Below are 18,580 nucleotides of genomic sequence, written 5' to 3'. Positions count from 1 at the left end.
GTGGCGGAAAAGTGCAATATAAATGTAGACAATTTCCCATAAGAAGAAAAGGTGAAGCTGAGTATCATTTGAAAATTATTTCCAAAACAGTTGAAATATATTTTGAAGTAAAAGCAATGAGTTTGAGGTTTTCCAATAGCTTAGTTTAATGAAAATAATAATAATAACATAAAAAAAAAGTTTAGTAGCTTTAATCACTTTCTAAATAATTTTCTGCCCCATATATGCAACAAGTTCTATACTGTTCTAACCTAAGCGTTAAACACTCTCAGAAAACCATCTCAACCTCATTTCATTACGCCTCATTTAATCATCCCATATCCCTGTTATTTATATTTAAACAGTGCAGTTGTCTTCGTCCTTTTGTCAATGGAACAGGTGCGGCCGTCCGGTTCAAAGCCCCTCCCCTTTTTACCCAAATGTGGAGCCTTTCCGCATTCCTCAGGCACGGGGGGGGCGGGGCCGATGACGCCACCTGTTTCTCTCAATGGGACTGCTGCCCACGCTCGCTCCGCCGGGCAGAGTCAACTTTCCGGCGAAGGAGGAGAAGTCTGCGCGTGAACGCTGGCGCACACTTCGGACTGTTCTACCAAGAGGCACGACTTTTGTCTGAGAAAGTTGTGGAAGGATGGAGCTCCGCGGGATTAACTTATTTTTGTTTCTGTTTTGTAACCACGTTTTTGCGAGTCTTCAGTCGAAAGAACGTAAGTGAACTCGTCCGCGTGGCTCCCACAGTCTGTAGACGCGCAGGTTACGTACAGGGAAGACGCAGGGGGAAAACCTTGGAATTATAGTTATCTTATTACCATTTATTTACCGCTTTACATGTTTAATGGCGCGCGTGTTTTTAGCCTCTTATATGTCATTTGAAAAGAAAAAAAAAGTTAGTGTGTTAGTTTAAAAAAAAAAAAAAAGTTACACTGCATTACCCTTTGACAATATTTCAACTCCGACTTTTAAACCGCCTGTGCTCCTTCATTTTCTCCCCTTTTTTATTCGCCCGGACACATCCCGGCCTTTATGTGTGTGACCCAAAGGCGGCCATGGTCCTGTTCGGTTCGTGTTGCTTTTTCTAGTCACGGTCATTTAAACGCCCACGCCTCTGTTCGTTGGATTATTGTTGCTGTATCCCTCGGTCTGAATGAAGGACACGGTGAATGAAGTTCTGAAGGCGCCTGACATGGTCGATTAGCCCGTCAAAGGATGGCATGTGCCCCCCATAAAGCACCTGCCCTCCGGGATCTCCCCGGATTATTTAATTGTAGGCATGTTTATCCGTAATTATATGTGGCTTAAACGCGTTTAAGAACAAAGAGTAGATGCACTGTGGTAGACCTATATTTGTGAGGGAGCTCCTTCAAGATATACATAACAAGGAATGCAGTTTTTTTTAAAGACTAACTATTCTGTAGGCCGACTTAGTATTTTTATCCGTATCCGGTAATGATCTATGTGGTCTAGACCCTTGTATATAGTTTCCCAAATGTATGGAAATGGATTTGAACTGTTTTATTTGCACTTCCGGCTAATCATATGTTTTTCTCTTTTGTCATTTCAGAAGTATTGCTGGATATGAGAGCTTCAGGAGGAGAGCTGGGATGGCTGACTTTGCCATTTGAGAACGGAGTGAGTATTTATACCTCTACAGGCATTTTTAAGAGTTCAGGTTAAAGCACTTTCTCAAAGGAAGAAGGAGACGAGACAGAGTTGCATAGTCTTTTGTCACAACGCTATGTAACCGAAACAGCATTGTTGGAAAGAAGGAATGAGTGGCAGCTATGAGGTTTGGCAAGGCTCGGCATTTTTTTTTTTTTTGAACGCTTGCCTTTCATAAAGTAATTATGAATGCCATTAAAATGTCATGGGTGAAGCAGGCGTTTAGATTTACAATGGCAGAGCGGATGTAGCACATACCAGCAGATGATTTTCACTGCTATTATAAACCATTGTCTTTCTGTGTGAACACATTTTGATTCAGATACAATGTCGGCAGAAGTACAGTGCATTTCCTGTGCTAAACCTCTGTCATCCGGCTATCTATAGTTCTGTGGCTTTCAGCTAAAATAAGTAACGGGACATGACCATTTCCACTGTGTAGGTTGCAGTTTTGGTTGGGTCTCAAGGATCTGAAGGCTATAGTGTCTGTTAATGCTATATGACTACTTCTCTTTGCCGTAGTTTTGTTGGTTACATTTAAGCATCATGTTTTGTGCTGTATTTGTTGACATTAAAATAGGATTACACAAAAGTCAATTAAAAATGACCTCAGAACAACCAAACATCCGCTTCCATAAGGATTTATCACATATGAAACACGCTATCTCTGTTGTATAAAGGCAACAGTAATTTGAGTTCATTATACGTTTCATTCTCTAAACATTCACTGATCGGATTTGACCCTTAAGATGTACGAGGTTTGACTTCTGGTTGCTACGAAAACGAACAATTTACCCAAATTGAACGGAAAAACCAAATGTGACGTAAAGGTTCCGCCTAATGTTTCCCAGGAGCGGTGAGCGCTGACTGGAGAGGTGTAAACTGGAGGCTTTTAATCTCGCTGCTCGTCATTACTTCCCTCTCTTAAAAAAGGTCTTAATTGCGGCCCATTGCCCCTCTGCGCCTTTGCTGTCTGCTTTATGAAACTCATTTAACAGCCATAAGTGTTAGCTGGCTCACTGCGGTTTTAGTGTCTGCTGGATTTGCGTCTGCCTCACGCACGTTTGGCCTTTGTGTGTCAGTGGAAACCCAACCACACACGTAGACCCGGCAGCTCATGACCATGCAGTGGCCTTCATGTGGGAGGGAAAAAGGGCTAAGTCAGTTCCCCCCATTAGACCACCTCATTTGGCTTTTCACCGGGACAAGATTGAGACAAACCCAGGCTGAACTAGTGTAGGGTTACTTTAGTGTCCCTGCAGTTGACCCATCCTTCAATGTCAGTGGGTCAATAGTTAGTTTTGATGAGAGTTGCTAATCTTTGACCATCAACCGTTGTATTTTATGGTAGGATTAGTCTCAAAACTCATTGTACTTCGGACAGAGCACTGACGGGCTGAGAGTAGACACTAAAATCAACATCTGGAAAGGCAGAAAACGGAGTGACTGCAGAAGAAGCCCACGTACCACAGATTAAGAACCGCTGCTGTAGACCACTCACTCAGCATGCTCTGGCTCCTATGTGGTTACAAGTCTGGTTTGGAAAGAACAAAGCATTTCGAGGCCTCCAATTATAAAGTCCTGTCATTGACTGCTGAGCTTGGTTAAACTAATCATTCCTCGTCTTCCTGTCTTTGCAGTGGGAGATCGTCCAAACGGTTGTCAACGGCTCACTGCTTTACACCTACAGTGTTTGCAATGTAGACGCTACCGAACAAGACAACTGGGTGCGCACCACCTTCGTCCAGAGGCGCCCCGGGACCACTCGAGTGTCGGTAGAGCTGAAGTTTGTCGTTCGAGACTGCACTTCGTTCGGCGGCGCATCGGTGTCTTGCAAAGAGACCTTCAATCTATTCATTTCCGAAGCTGACGCCGACGTAGGCACGAACTTCCGGAAAGGGCAGTTTCGCAAAGTCGCCACGATCGCCCCGGACGAGATCACTAGAGGTCGCGTGCTCAAAGTCAACACCGAGACGAGAACCGTGGGCCCACTTTCGAGAAAGGGCTTCTACCTGGCTTTCCAGGACATGGGCGCCTGCGTGGCCTTGCTGTCCGTCAGAGTCTACTATAAAACATGCCCATCCACGGTGCAAAGTCTGGCCGTGTTCCCGGAGACGGTGGCCGACTCATTGAGAGAAGTGGAGGGGTCTTGTGTGGAGAACGCCGTCAGTACATCCACGCCAAAAATCTACTGCACGGCCGACGGGGAGTGGGTGGTTCCCGTGGGCCAGTGCCAGTGTCTGCCAGGCTTTGAGACGACTGGGGACTCCTGCCAAGGTAAGCATCATCACCAGCAATTAGGCAGTTTCCATACGAGCGAGTGAAACGCCTACGATCATAAACTTAAGCATGTGCTCTGGCTTAATGTCTATATTGAGGATTTCAAAACATTACACATTGCTTAGATGTGGGTTGGAATTGGTTGTAGGCATTTCAGTTCACTTGGCCAGCTTCCACATATCTTTTAACTGACAATTTTTATAGCAACATTATATACTCCTTTTATCGGTGACTAATAGTTCATTGTCGATCATGTTCCTGAAATATGTCTCAAATTTTCACTTGGATTTTGGACCACATTTCTCTCCGCGTCCAGTTTTCATTTCCTCCCACTATTCACATGGTGATTCAGGTTGGGGTCATTGTCCGGAGGCAGGATATTCAGGATATGAATAATTTTGGGATTCTCTTACAGTTGCTACTCGTGTTTCGATACGAGTAAATGCAACCACTGTCTCCGCCTATCTGAAAACCTCAGCGTAGTGTGAGAAAGTGGCCTGATCCAAATGTCACAACAAAACCTGATATTGCACTTAAATCGGGTCACGTTATTTATTGCATTATTAAGCGTGAGTCAGGGAGGAAACGGGAGAAGTTCGAACCTGTTTGTTTTGTATTGTGGATACAGAGGACGGCCGGGTGTATAATAACCACAGCTACAGTTAGTACAGTCAGTGCATCATCTATTTTACCTGTTGCTCAATGGCTCATTCTTTCCCCAGCCTTTTCTCAGGGCTCTGGAATGGGGCAGGGCTGCGGCTAAGCTAACAATACAGGTTTATAGCCTCAGGATAGCTACCACACATAACACAGTGAAGCGCATTTATTTTTAGAGTTGGGCCGAAATTTGTTTTGTAACCATTTGCACTTCACATTTCAATTTTTTCTTTTTTTTTTACACTAGTTATGGGTAAAGCATTAAGTACGGCTCGTTGCAAATCCAAATAATTATGACTCATGGGTAGTCACTTAAAATGTAACAAAGATGGCCTAATCCAACTTAATCTAATAATTTTCTCTGAAGTACATTGATTGTTGAGCGTGAGACAGTCAATCATTTTGCACACACATTTCAACAGGTCTCTTTGGCTGTAGGAGCTATTGAGAGGCATGCAAAAAAGAATCTAATAAAAATCACTGTTTCTCGAAGTGACAAGGAATCCGAAAAATGTGTCTATTTATGTTATGGGCAAAACAAAAGTTTCAAAGTATGCGAGAATTTCAGGGCATGCAGTGACTTGGAGAAAAGTTTCTGTGGCTTGAAATAGCCAGCGCAGCTCGGGAGACGTCTGTGGTCTGCGCTTCTATATTTTGGACTCCTACTGTTTTTGTGGAAGTTTGGCCTTTTCTTTGGCGCTGGCGGGGTGTGGTGTGTTCGAGTGTCTGTAGGAAACGTGGGAGGAAAGGGAGGAAGGAGCTGAGGGAGGGCACACACAGCGGGGATTTCTGAAAGGCATTCCTTCACCCTGGCGTCACCTACACTTTACTGATTGACTAAAGACAGACACTGGGAAGAAAAAAAAAGTTGATTCATTTCTGAAGGATAGAGAACATTCTGGGTATTTATAACTAGATCTATTGATTTCACTTGATTTAAAATTGTGAAAGATCTGGACTGGGCAATAAAATGTTCAAGAGGTTTCAATGGTCCAATGACCGCTTATATCAACAAAAGGTATTAGCTGCTAGTTGGCTTATTAGGGGCCATTTTATAATATAATTTTAGCAGTCGTTTCCAACCTGTTTCATGTGATTCAATATAAACTCAAGCAAACTATTATTTTAGATATAGTTAATAAAAAGTGAATCTACAGTAGCCTCTTAAACCCGTACTTCTAATAATCCATTGATACTCCTAATTACTTTGCTCAATCAATGTATTAAAGTCCGCGCATGTGTGAAAGCAGAGATCCGCCTTTCCACAGTGCGGTCGTGTGAGTAAGCTGAACTTTGCTACCTGCTGCGTTCCCTACGTATGCGTGTGTGAGTGTCTTCTGCTCACAACTATTTGTTTGGGCTGTTTCCGTGGAGACGCAGACCGCAGATTGCAGGGAGGTTAGGACTGAGTCAGGACTGCGGTTTGCGCGACGGTCCGAGTCACCTTGACTGGCACACAGTTCGTCCGGTTGGAATAGGGAGGGGGATCAATCAGTCAGTGGGAGATAATAACTGAGGAGCGCGCTTTTAAGGCTCCTTCAAGGCTACGGGTTACCTGAAATGTTCCTTTGCTCTTACTCACTGACAATGATGGATGGGGACAACTTTTAGAGCCAAAAGTAATTAAAACTAATTTTGTGGCCAATATGAAAGGAATTGTAAGCTTGTCTCACACTTCTAACATTAGGAGTAACATAGTAGCAACACATATAGGGCTTAATGCGAAAAACAACCACAAACCAAAACATGCATTCCTTGCTGCTTACCACATTTGTTTTGTCCTCATCAGATTGTGTGAGTAGATTGCGTCCTTATTTTTTATTGGCCTTTTGTTTTTCATTGTTTAAGCAAATGTTGCTTGTGGAAGAAGTGACACTTTCTCTGTATCATGTTAAGTCCGATTTAGACCAACACACCTCTGGGAGGATGGGGCTTTTTTTTTTCTTTCAAAGCTTCTCATATCCTACCTAATCTTCTCCGGCAGTTTTCCATCTATTCCAAGTACGCTGGAAAATCCCATACTTTTTGTTTGAAAAAAAAAGCTGGTTCAAAGCGAAAGATAAAGGCAATATCGAAACTAATACCCATCTCTTGACTCATTCGCGTTTACTGGGAAATCGTAGATTTTTTAAAGGGAGATTTGTATGACGCCTGTTGTAAACCCTAGTCTGGTGGACGGTCTCTGAATTTATGAAAAATCTGGTTTGGTCTTGACAAGTGTGTGGTGTGTGTGTGTGTGTGTGTAAGCCTATACCTCACTGCAGTTTTACATTTACAAGGAACAAGTGATACATGAGATGCCCGAGACCCAGTTCGGACTCCCCGGAAAGAGACCGCAACTGTTGTGGGAAAAGGAAGTGAGTGTGTTTTGGAGGAATGCTGACTGACACAAATAAGCAGGTTGTCTTCGCTCCATCGACAGAGCCTGAGGAGAGGGGAGAGAGGGCCGTGGCGCGACAGTTGGCCTGCATGCTAAGCTCGTGGGTTTCTTGGTATCATAGGTGTTGTCAGCTGAAAGAAATGCCATGACATGATACAATTATGATTTGGCAAGATCATAATAATTACTGGTCTGTAATAAGTTTGTAAAAATCCAAATCTTCCTACCCATTTATTGTATTATCTATGTTTTTCTTTTCAAATTGTCTGATACTGTGACAGTGTAAATCCCATTCTCATGGTTGAATTTGTCTAAACCAGAGCAAAATAAGGCTTAGGTGTAAATGAGTAATAAACATTCACTACTAAATATGTTTGTTCAGATGTGCTGTTGTCACGTAATGTATAATAATGTTTAAAAAATGGATATTGTGCATATTGTGGACTGGGCTGAGTATCAATGCCATAACAATATTAAATGCAACATAGTGTTTTTAGATTTTCTAGAGAGGAGAGATCGAGAGCCACGGCGTGACAGTTGGTTAACACGGTTCGGTTCGTGGCTGCTTAGTTAGGTGTGGAGTGTAATTTAGTCAAGAGGATTAGTGGAGCAACAGGACAGCTGTTAGCCAATGACATGCCCTCGATTCAGATCTCCCCTGCTCTTTCATCCGGTGGTTAACACACGCAACGAGCTCCCTAATCCATGTTCCCACTCGTTAGAACAATGAGCCGGCACAAAGCACCAAACAGATTCAATTAACAGATGCATCAGTGCGGAACCTAAGTCCTTTGCACATGTGTGCCGTCGTCAATGGGGGTTTTGAGATAAAGAAGAGGGACACTATTTTGGTCCAACAAGTGAATACAATGATTGAATTAAAACTCTCCTCAATGTAAAACGAGGTTAAAATGGTCAGGGATACACAATGTATTCCAATTAAAATGCACTATTATGCCATGACTGAAATATCCACCTTTCAAAGACCAGGTCTGATCAAACCAAATAGTCTTGTGACCAAAAACATGAAAGACTGAATGTTTATTACTCCTTTAACTGAACTCTGAGGCTTGTCCATTCATGAGTTTGAGTTTTGAGTTGACGACGCACTTGAAAATATCATCAATCAAATTGCAATATCCAACATGGCGCGCGTGTGTGTTTTTCTACTTGTGCGCTGTCCTGTTTACAGTTTAGGCATCCTTTACTTCATCGTGTTTATATTTGTCCGTCCAACGCACACATGCCGCCATTCGGTTTCCGTGAATAGCGCTACACGTTTATGGCACCACTCAGTCCAATCCAGTCAACAATACATGAAAAGATCTCTGAGCTCCTTTGCTACGTGACAGAAGTCCTGCTGCTGCTCGAGCCTGAGATGAAATAAAAAGTGAGGGCCTCCTTTTCTTATGCGAAAAGACCTGCACCTCTCCCCCCACATCCCGCCCCAGTGGCTCCCCAGAGAGAGGCTTCTGTTTTGGGGGTTTCTAGACTCGCACCATCCCCCCCTCTTCTTCCTCCTCCCTCCTCCTCCCATCCAAGACTCTTTCTATTCATCTTTCTTCTCATCCACATCCAACCTGCTCCTTCTCCTCTGCTCCAGAATTACTTGGGGAGCAAAGGTCTCCTCTGCCTTTGTGCAGAAGACGTAACTCGACCACAAGCTGGGATTCAAAACTCGTATTCCTGGGCCACCAGCAAAGGGGGCACGTTGAAAGGTTACTCCCCGGAGAGATGGCAGTCTGAAAGCAGAGACGCGAGAATTTTTATAAGTTGCCATTGTTTTACAAGTCGAGTAGGAGGGTTGATTTTTAAGCAAGAGTTCTGGAAAAATGGAGCCACTGCAAAATCGTTTTTTTTAATGTTGCTTTTCTCTCCGGCTTAATATTACCATGGTTCATTAGGTTGTCTGGTAATATAGTCGTTTGGTAGCTGTAAGAATTCCAAATATTCTGATTATCCTTCACTTTACTTTAGACTTGGGTCTGTTTTTTTCCATTAAAAACAGTAAGAGACATTCTCCCATCTCCAGCTTTTCCGCTTCCTGATGTTTTAGTCCTTTAACTCTTAGCCTTGAGAGTTGGTAATTTGCGCCCGGTGTCAAAGGCGAGCGAAAGGAAGGAAGATATGCAGGAAACATAAGGCCGGCTTGGATCTGCCTCACGGTTTCTGTCCGGTCTTCAACTCGCGAACATGTTCATTAACCCCCGATGCCCTGGAAAAGCCGCCCCCGTTTTATCAGCTTTCCGAAACACTTCTGCACAAGCGCTATTTCCCCTTTCGAGCGAACACAAATATTATCTTACAAAGCGGAGTCATCGGTTCACCTGGAGGATTTCGTGCCATCCGGTTTGACTCGGGCAGACCTTTGGAGATTAAGCCTCTGGGCTGGACAGGCAAGTGCAGGCGCATTATCAGGGAAATCCCTTTTCATTCCTCGCCGTAGCAAAGGCCCTGTGATCACGGGCGCCTCAAAACAAGAGCTTCCTGTCAGGTGGAAAGGCCTGGGATCAGATGGACTTCTTCTGTTTGCATTTTGATTAGTCACTCTTCCGGCATTTGTCTCTCACGCGCTTGTCATCAACGGACTTAAAAAGTTCTTTGAGATAGTGTGCTTACCTGGCCTCTTCAACTAATGTTTGTATAAGCTGTAAGTCGCACTGGCTTGTCTACCATACTCCTATTACTATTACTATTCCCACTACTGACCTGTGTAAGGACTCTCTACAACATTGTGACCAATAACAGAAAAAGACTTCATTGCTCCGTATTGTATCTCGTTTTTGTGCAATATTTGGTATGAATTTTAACTGTTACATTTTAAGACTTAACTTCTATTCTTTTTCTTCTTTTCACAGCTTGCAAACCTGGCTACTTCAAACCCGCTCTTGGCAACGACCTGTGCCGCGTTTGCCCAGACAACACCAGACCGTCTGACGTTGGTGCCACTGAATGTGAATGTGAAGACGGATACTTCCGCTCGCCCTCTGACCCCGTGACTGCCGCCTGCTCAGGTAAAGACGTCCATTTACAATGTTAATTACGAAGTTAATGGTTAACTTTTGACATCTGCCCAACTTCTGTCCCTCCCAGTAACCGGTCTGCGCTGGTTTGGCCTTGTTTGGGTTTATTTATTTGAATTATGTAGATTTTTTAATACAGGGGTTTTAGAGTTTTCAAACTACTTAAACGGATTTCTATTAACTTTTTTCCCCCATTACATTATTTTGTCAACTTAGTCCTTAAGGTAAATCTGAGTCTTGCTCTTCTAACTAAATTCTACTGTAAAATAGTTCCAAAGTAACATTAATGTGCTTTATTTCAGTCGTCTGTCAGCATTTACTCTTTTGTTGGTTTAATTTTCACAGCTCGGCCTCAACCCTGTTTATTGCTTTTTAGTCTCCTCATATTGCCATGAATTTACGACCACTAATGAAGCAGTCAAACATTAACACGCACTTTTTATGTACATCTGCCTAACTTCTGTCACTCTCTCTCCCTTTTCACAGCTCCACCCAGTGCCCCCCGCGACCTCACTTCCACTACACTGTCTGCAGAGGGCAAGCTACAGCTGTCCTGGAGCCCCCCCCTCGTGACCGGGGGCAGATCTGACCTTACCTACAGCGTGGTGTGTGAACTCTGCGACGCGCCCTCCTGCGTCCCGTGCAGCGAGAAGATTCGCTTTGAGCCCTCTCCTGCCGACCTCCGGGACACCTCAGTTGTTGTCGGCGACCTGGACTCCCATCTGAACTATACTTTCACTGTAGAGGCGCACAGCGGGGTGTCCCAGTACAGCTCAAAGAGGCCCCTCGCAACCATCATCACCGCTCTGGATTATTTAGGTGAGTGTTGTCACAAATCACTGAAATGTATGAGAAATAGTAGGGATGCACCGATCTGATACTGGTATCGGATATCGGAGCCAATACTGGAAAAAATACAATATCGGGTATCGGCTACAAATATCCAATATTGAACCAATACCAGTTTTGGCTCTCAACGCCTTAAAACACAACTTTTACACCTAAATCCAAGTGAATTTGGACATGCTGTATATCATTGTAAAGCTAAGAACCTGGAGAATTTAATCGCTGCACTAGCAATAGCATGCTAAAGCTAGCGGGAGAATGCTAATGCTAATGAGAACTACTCAAGGCTGGGACAGAAACTATGATAGTTAATAGTTAGATAATAAAATAAAAGAACCACTGCTGAAGCCAAGTGTTTGTACTTTAAGAAATAACTGATCAAACATATTTGTAATGATCAGATCACTTCATGTAGTAAGCCTTAACGTTTATCAATGAATATAATAGATGATTGATCTTTTAACATGATAAAATATGACTTTATTGATCTTACAATGGAAAAGAGTCAATAAAATGTTTCACTCAGAGAAAGCCACTTTAAAGAAAATCTCTTGGTATCGGTAAATATTATTTGTGTGTGTCTCAATAGATAGCCAGATGACCCTACCATTCATTTAAGTGGTTGTTTGCTAATATGGGGCTAATAATCAGTCTGCATTGTCTCCTGTAGCCCTAGCATTAAGCCGTTAAGAGCCCCCTGAAGGCTCTGTGACACAACACAATAGTACACCTTGCATTCCAAATCAGCAGTCTCATCCCACTAACCATTATTTTGCCTTCGCCATCTGTCCCGCTCATCACAGAACCTCCCAAAGTGACTCTGATCCACCTGGACGAGCGCAGCCCCACCAGCCTGTCTCTGTCTTGGTCCCTGTCGCGCCGCCCCCCAGCCCACATCAGCCACCGCTACGAGCTCATGTACCGCCGCAAGGTAAGCCCCTCGCATCGCATGGATCTGTGTAGGTTTAGAGTGAAGATTATGTCAGAAAAGTGAGTGATTCGGTATGTTTTTAAATACACAGATATGGTTTACATGGAGTGCACATTTTATGCATTGAGATTTGAGAGAACGTGGTGATGTTGATTACTAAATGAATACAAGAATTCCATGTATTTTAGGTTCATGTTTATTTAGAGGTCTAACTACAGGGTTGGCAGGTTTAATACATAAAAGTCTCATCCCCCATGGAGAGAGTAGAGACCCAATATTTTCTTAACCACAGGGGACGCTATAGTAATGGCTGAATAATTGGGAACTTTCCCTTTCATTTGCAATTTTATTTTGAGAATCTATTACCTTTGCTTGACTTATATTCTTTAGCTATACATCATCTTACAATCTAAACACTTGCATAACTATGCACGCTACCTTTTTGTTCCCTTTGTCTTTCTCTTGGAAGAAATTCAAATGAAAACCGCTGAATCTTTGTTTTTTCTGTCTCAGGATGATGAAGGAGAGCGGGATGTGACCACTTACACAGTCCTGATTCTGGAGAAGGACTCGGTGCAGATTAATGACCTCTCTCCTGACACCACATACATGTTCAGGGTCCAAGCTCTCAGCCCTGAGGGAAACCCCGGCAGCTACAGCCTGGAGCACGAGTTTCACACTTCTCCACTAGGTACCAGCAAATTCTAAAACGGACTGCGAAATCAGTGTTTTAAATTCAATATGCACACTATATTACTATAACTACATTTATGGTATGAAAACCATTGTTAACAAAATGTGTATAATTGTATTTTTTCTTGGATCTCCAGCTGAGTCTCAGATCCAGAACAACTCTACGATTGTGATGGGAGCGGTCGTGGGAGTAGCCGTCATGCTGCTTGTTGTGGTGGCCGTCCTCCTTTTGCGCAAACGGTTGGTGGCGCTTTGTATATCCACATTTGACGCTTGTGTCACGGAGATAAATGTTATCTCCAGACTTTTAGACAGTGTGTTTGTGTCCCGCCAGCTTGAGAAAATTAGGGATACAGTGTTGTGATGGTCCGTGAAGGGTTTTATCAGGGGAAGGCTGTCCTGTTATTGGCGTCAGTCTTGGTTTGCGTTAACTATAGGTGTCCTGTAATTGTCATAAATCCAGTCTGAGGTTTGTTTAGTCTTATGGCATTGTGTTTACTCCTCGCAGGAGACTGAGCGCACGTGGCAGAGGAGGCCCCGAGGATCCCTACTTTTCAACAGGTGGGATAAATGACACTGGCAATAATTTAAGGCTACACAAAATGAGGTGCAATTATATTGTAGCTATGTACGTTTCTTCAAGCACAAAAACATGTGTTATAGTAAAGTAAACAAGACGTACTGTCGTCTCAAATAGAAGTTTCTAAATTCTTAGTTTGGGCTTGAAATAATAATTTATCTTGTACCCAGGGACCACTGATGAAAACTAGCTAATTATTACAACTCTGTTTCGGGGTTTAGTGTGTACTGTACTGTCCTTTTTAAAGGTGCATTATATCTTTTTACGTGGGAAAAAAAAGTCTCACCAGAAAACTTACAAAACAAGTGATCCTGGAGCGTTGTCGAGGCAACCATGATTGAAAGTAAAAGTGCCATGCTGACCACCCATACAGCCGCTGGGTCACGACAAGGTTAAATATGCACAAATATCAACTTTTTTTCCCATATAAAAAGTTGCATAATGCAGCTTTAAGTAAAGATTAAAGGGAAGTAGATTCTTAGACATACAGCAACTTCATGACTAGGTTGAATCTAATGTCCACTGTGTAAAAAAACTTTAAGTATGTGTTTATTTCCACCAGACCAATTGAAACCATTGAAGACGTATGTCGACCCACATATGTACGAAGACCCCAACATCGCCATCCAGAAGTTTGTCACCGAAATCGACCCGAACTTCATCAGCAAACAGAAAGTGATTGGCGTGGGAGAATTTGGAGAAGTGTTTCGGGGTGCGATGAAGTCCCCAATGAGGGGCGAGGTGGCTGTGGCCATAAAAACCTTAAAACCGGGATACTCGGAGAAACAACGGCAGGACTTTCTGAGTGAAGCCAGCATCATGGGCCAGTTCTCCCATCCCAACATTATCCGTCTGGAGGGAGTGGTCACAAAATGTAGGTCACAGAATGTTTAAATCACTCATCGTAAAAGCAATGAATGAACCAACTGTTTTATATGTATGGATCTTTTGTCTCTAATCATATATATTTCTCCTTTTCAGTCAAGCATGCAATGATCGTGACGGAATACATGGAAAATGGTGCTTTGGACACTTACCTCAGAGTAAGGAAGTCTATATTTTCTAAACTGTTATATAAAAACTATTATTACTATTATACAGATTGATGATCGATTTGCAAAACAAGCCCTTATTTAGCTATATTTTTCTTCTTGTCAGGACCGTGATGGAGAGCTTCCGTGCTACCAGCTCGTGGGGATGCTCAGAGGAATCGCAGCAGGAATGAAATACCTTTCCGACATGAACTACGTCCACAGGGATCTGGCAGCGAGGAACGTCCTGGTCAACAGCAACCTGGAGTGCAAAGTGTCTGATTTTGGGCTGTCCCGAGTGCTGGAGGATGATGCCGAAGGGACATACACCACCAGGGTGAGTTCAAGTTGGATAGTTCACGTCTTGAATTAGATTTTTTGGTTTATTCTTGGATGTAGTGCATGATTTAGTCCTGGACTGTCCTTACCGCTGTCTATTCCTATACAATATTACCATTGTTAGATCATTATTTCTTACTCTTCAAAGCATATACTATAACCCATATATATTAGGTTATATATTTCCCATCCAAAGTACCAGCAGAACCAGACCAAGAGCCATTTCGTTCTAAACTGGTCTAAAACTGGTGAAAAATAGACCTTTAACCCCAACTAAATCATGATTAAAAGTGCAGAGCAGCTGGAAGAAGTGCTGCCACAGTTTTAACACTGGTTTAGATCTAGCTTAGTTCATAGTTCCATTTTTCTTATTTAAAATGTTATGACTAAAGCTGAATGTATTCTTATTTTGTACATGGTCTCGACCCGTAAATCATTGTCTACAAGCACTAAAGCAGCGAACAATCAGGGCTTTATCCTCTTTCAAAGTGATTCCAGATTGTTAATGACCTGCTTAACTCCCAACACTCCTGTCTAAATTGTTGCTCTTTCGACGCCTTGTGATTTCCATTTCCCCTGCCATTAAATTTGACTTGTAAATGTTTTCTCTTCTGTCAGGGAGGCAAAATACCCATTCGCTGGACTGCCCCCGAGGCCATAGCGTACAGGAAGTTCACCTCCGCCAGCGACGTGTGGAGCTTCGGCATCGTCATGTGGGAAGTCATGGCATTTGGGGAACGCCCCTACTGGGACATGAGCAACCATGAGGTACGGCCCAGCGCACGCCTGACTGATTGCTTACTTTGGCCTATGTGCAGTTCATCTTTGTTGTATAATGTTAAGTTCCCACAGTTCACGGTAAATGGAGTGGAAAGAATAACACGGGCGCACAGCAGTTTTTTGGCAATGCTCCATTAAAAGCACATCGGCCTCACTTGTAGTTATAGTTATCAGCCCGTCCTAACCATCTAGACTTTGTTATTGTGATGAGATTTACTGTTTCTGTGAAAATTCTACGATTCAGCAGGACCAAACTATTAGAAAACATATTTGTAGAGGACTTAATGACGTGTTTTTGCCTCAGGTTATGAAGGCGATCAATGAGGCGTTCAGACTTCCAGCTCCGATGGACTGTCCCTCGGCCATCTACCAGCTGATGCTCCAGTGCTGGCAACACGAGCGCGCCAACCGGCCGCGCTTCACAGACATCGTCAACATTTTGGACAAACTGCTCCGAAGCCCAGAGTCCCTGAAAACCATTGCAGACTTTGACCCACGGTATGTCAGCGTTCAAAAAATGGCCATTTGTATTAAAACTGGTGGATTTCATTGGCACACTTTATGTAGTTGTATAAAAATAATGTACGTCAAGAAAAGAATGTATTATTGGAGTTGAGAGGGCCGTTATACTGTGGACCTAAATAAAGTTGTATACCCCTCTCCCCACTGTTTCAAACCATATCAAATGCACACATCTGCTGTTCCTGTACTAATAATGGAAACCGTATCCGTTTTATGTTCCAGAGTGTCGATCCGCCTGCCTAGTACCAGCGGCTGTGACGGCACCATGTTCAAGTCTGTACCCGAGTGGCTGGACTCCATCAAAATGAGCCAGTACTCTGACGGCTTCGCCCGCGCCGGGATCTCCTCCATGGACCAAGTGCTGGCCCTGAGGCATGAGTAAGTGGCAACACATGGCACAGGTGCAGCCCCTGACAACACGCCGTAACTCTTCGGGCAGCACGCCACATTGTGCTACACAGTGAAAGTATTGAGCTCTCAGCAGGAACATGTGTTAGGCAGTTTGTTAATACAGAAATACCCCCACTCCTCCTTTTCATTCCTTTCATTGCTGACAGCCCAGAAGTGGGTAGTAATGGGCTACATTTACAAGAGTAACATTTGAAATCGGATTTTAACAAAGGTTTTACAATCTAGACTCGGTTCATTTATTTAAGGCATTGTAGTAGCACAATACTTGCATCTTATTTAACAAACCTGTTGACAGTGAAGCACTGTCTATCACGCTATTGACCGAACGTGTGCAAAGGAGTGGTCGCAAATTCTGAATGACTTTAGAGGTCTTCTGTCACAACTTATTCTCAAGTAATGTCACTATTACTTGAGAAACTTGCGCTATTGCGGTTGTACTATTCTCATCTAATAAAAACAATGTATTTTGTTACACACCAATGATTCTCTTTGATGGTGATTTAGACATGCAATTCAAAAATATAACTCAAGATGGACTCCAAAGCTAGTTCTAGCATACTTGCTAATGCGCATCAGCTTGTTTTTCGGCCCCATCTTTTTCATATAAGGAATTAGCCGAGTATATCAATAATTTGAGAATAGATATCTGAATGGCTCATGCTTATACTTGAGTAATAGTCTCTGCATGCAGGTGCTGACTGCTGTCATTTTAAAAACGAAGTCCCCCCCCTTTCCTCCATTAGCCCCGTGTCATTCCTCTCATTCCTTACCGTCACACCACGCCACGGCTTTCTTTAATTTAAAACAGTTCGCACATTGTTTTTAGCTTAACCATATCAAATGTCTCCTTTCCCCGCTTTTCACAGAGACATCAGAAATATCGGAGTGCGGCTGCCCGGTCACATGAAGAGGATAGCCTACAGCATCCTGGGCTTGAAAGACGAGACCAGCTCCCTCAGCGTGTTTGCAGTGTGATCTAAGCATTCCTCCAAATCAAAGTGCACTGACCGACCATGCCATTTCACCAACGGAGGACCCGCGTGGGGGCTGAAACCGAGAGACCGAGTCTAAGATGCTTCCCCCCCCCCCTTGGCACAAGACTGAAAAGTTGTCCTCCATGTTGCACAGAAATGACTGACTTTGAGTAAAAAATTCACTAATGTACTTTATGATAACTGAAGAAAATTATTTATATTTCATTAAAGCAATGTGCATATTGAATTGTATTATAATGTGAGGCTATATAGAAGTGCTTGGTATTTAGATAATGACTGAAATATTTAACTCTGTGAGATTAAGGGCTACTCTTTCCAAGCACAGTCGTGGTCTTATCTGGATTTTTAAGTAGTATTTTTGCTACGCCAGTTTTTGCTACTTTTTTGATCGAGACGTCTTTTATAAATAATAGATAATATTTTTCCTCTCAGGGCAAAGAATTCAAACATTCTTACTGTTTGTAGTTTCAATGTTCTTCAAGTTATTTCTTTGTTTACATTGTCTTACAACTGTTTTATTTTATTTAATATTTATTTTATATTTATGTTGTACGTTACATGAAAACAAATCTTTTGACATGTCATTAAGTAAATGTATTTTGTCTTAATAAATAATTTTTGCCTTGTGGACAGTACTGACTGGTGGTGAATTTGTGTAGCAAACTCGGTCAACAGGTCAGTCTAGTGGTTCATGGTGTCACACAAGCACTTTTATGCAATGCTATGTGGTTTCGTGGCAGGGACATAAGCTTGTAGCGTCTAACTGACCTGGATGATAAAACACTATCACTATTTAAAATGTGGGCACATTCTTTTCTTGTCGAGGTCAGTGTTCCTATCATTGTGTGAAAGTTGGTCCATTGTTAGCCAAAAAGGTTTTTTCAAACATTTGATCTATGTAGCCAATAGTGTTTTGTGGTCTTTTCCCAAAGTGAATGGCTTGTATCGGGCTATAATGGACCATAGGCCCATTGGCAGTAGCACAAGTTCCTGAGTGGTTAATGCCCTCATCTCCCTGTGTGTGGATGGGTTTCTTCTGGGTGCTCCCGTTTCCCCCATCAACTCATGCACAATATGTTAATCGTCCTGCCAGGCACTCTTGACCAGGTGACCAATATAAGATAAGATAAGATGGTACTTTATTGATCTCACAGATGGAGAAATTGCAATCGATGAGAGAGCATCCGGCAGCAGCACCCATTCAGTGCGCACCACTCTTTTTTCCACTCTCATATCTGTACTGACTGCTCCTGACAGGTGCTCCTTAGCAGTGCCCTTGTGGCACTGATAGATGGATCAAATGCAGATCCCAGTGCGAAAAATGCAGTAAAACCTTAAAGCCTCTATATTTGTTTTTAATTTTTTTTTTATACAGTGGCGAGAAAAAGTAAGTACACCGTGTGGAATTGATCACATTTCTGCCTAAATTGGTCAATAAATGGTCTGATCTTCATAA

General features: G+C 42.8%; 1 protein-coding gene across 1 annotated transcript; it reads left to right on the top strand.

Moving 5' to 3' along the window:
* Positions 1-568: 568 nt before the first annotated feature.
* Positions 569-17,585, top strand: epha2a (eph receptor A2 a). Its single transcript, XM_079579489.1, has 16 exons — positions 569-704; positions 1,559-1,626; positions 3,297-3,933; positions 9,832-9,987; positions 10,483-10,815; positions 11,646-11,773; positions 12,287-12,464; positions 12,604-12,706; positions 12,975-13,027; positions 13,609-13,920; positions 14,028-14,089; positions 14,205-14,414; positions 15,035-15,184; positions 15,501-15,694; positions 15,941-16,096; positions 16,996-17,585. Exons 1-16 carry the CDS (start codon positions 629-631, stop codon positions 17,102-17,104), a joined length of 2,925 nt encoding a protein of 974 aa, XP_079435615.1. The 5' UTR covers positions 569-628; the 3' UTR covers positions 17,105-17,585.
* Positions 17,586-18,580: the final 995 nt, after the last annotated feature.

The sequence above is a fragment of the Gobius niger genome (assembly GCF_951799975.1).
Source record: "Gobius niger genome assembly, chromosome: 20".
Classification (NCBI taxonomy): domain Eukaryota; kingdom Metazoa; phylum Chordata; class Actinopteri; order Gobiiformes; family Gobiidae; genus Gobius; species Gobius niger.
This window is presented reverse-complemented; position numbering and strand designations above follow the sequence as displayed.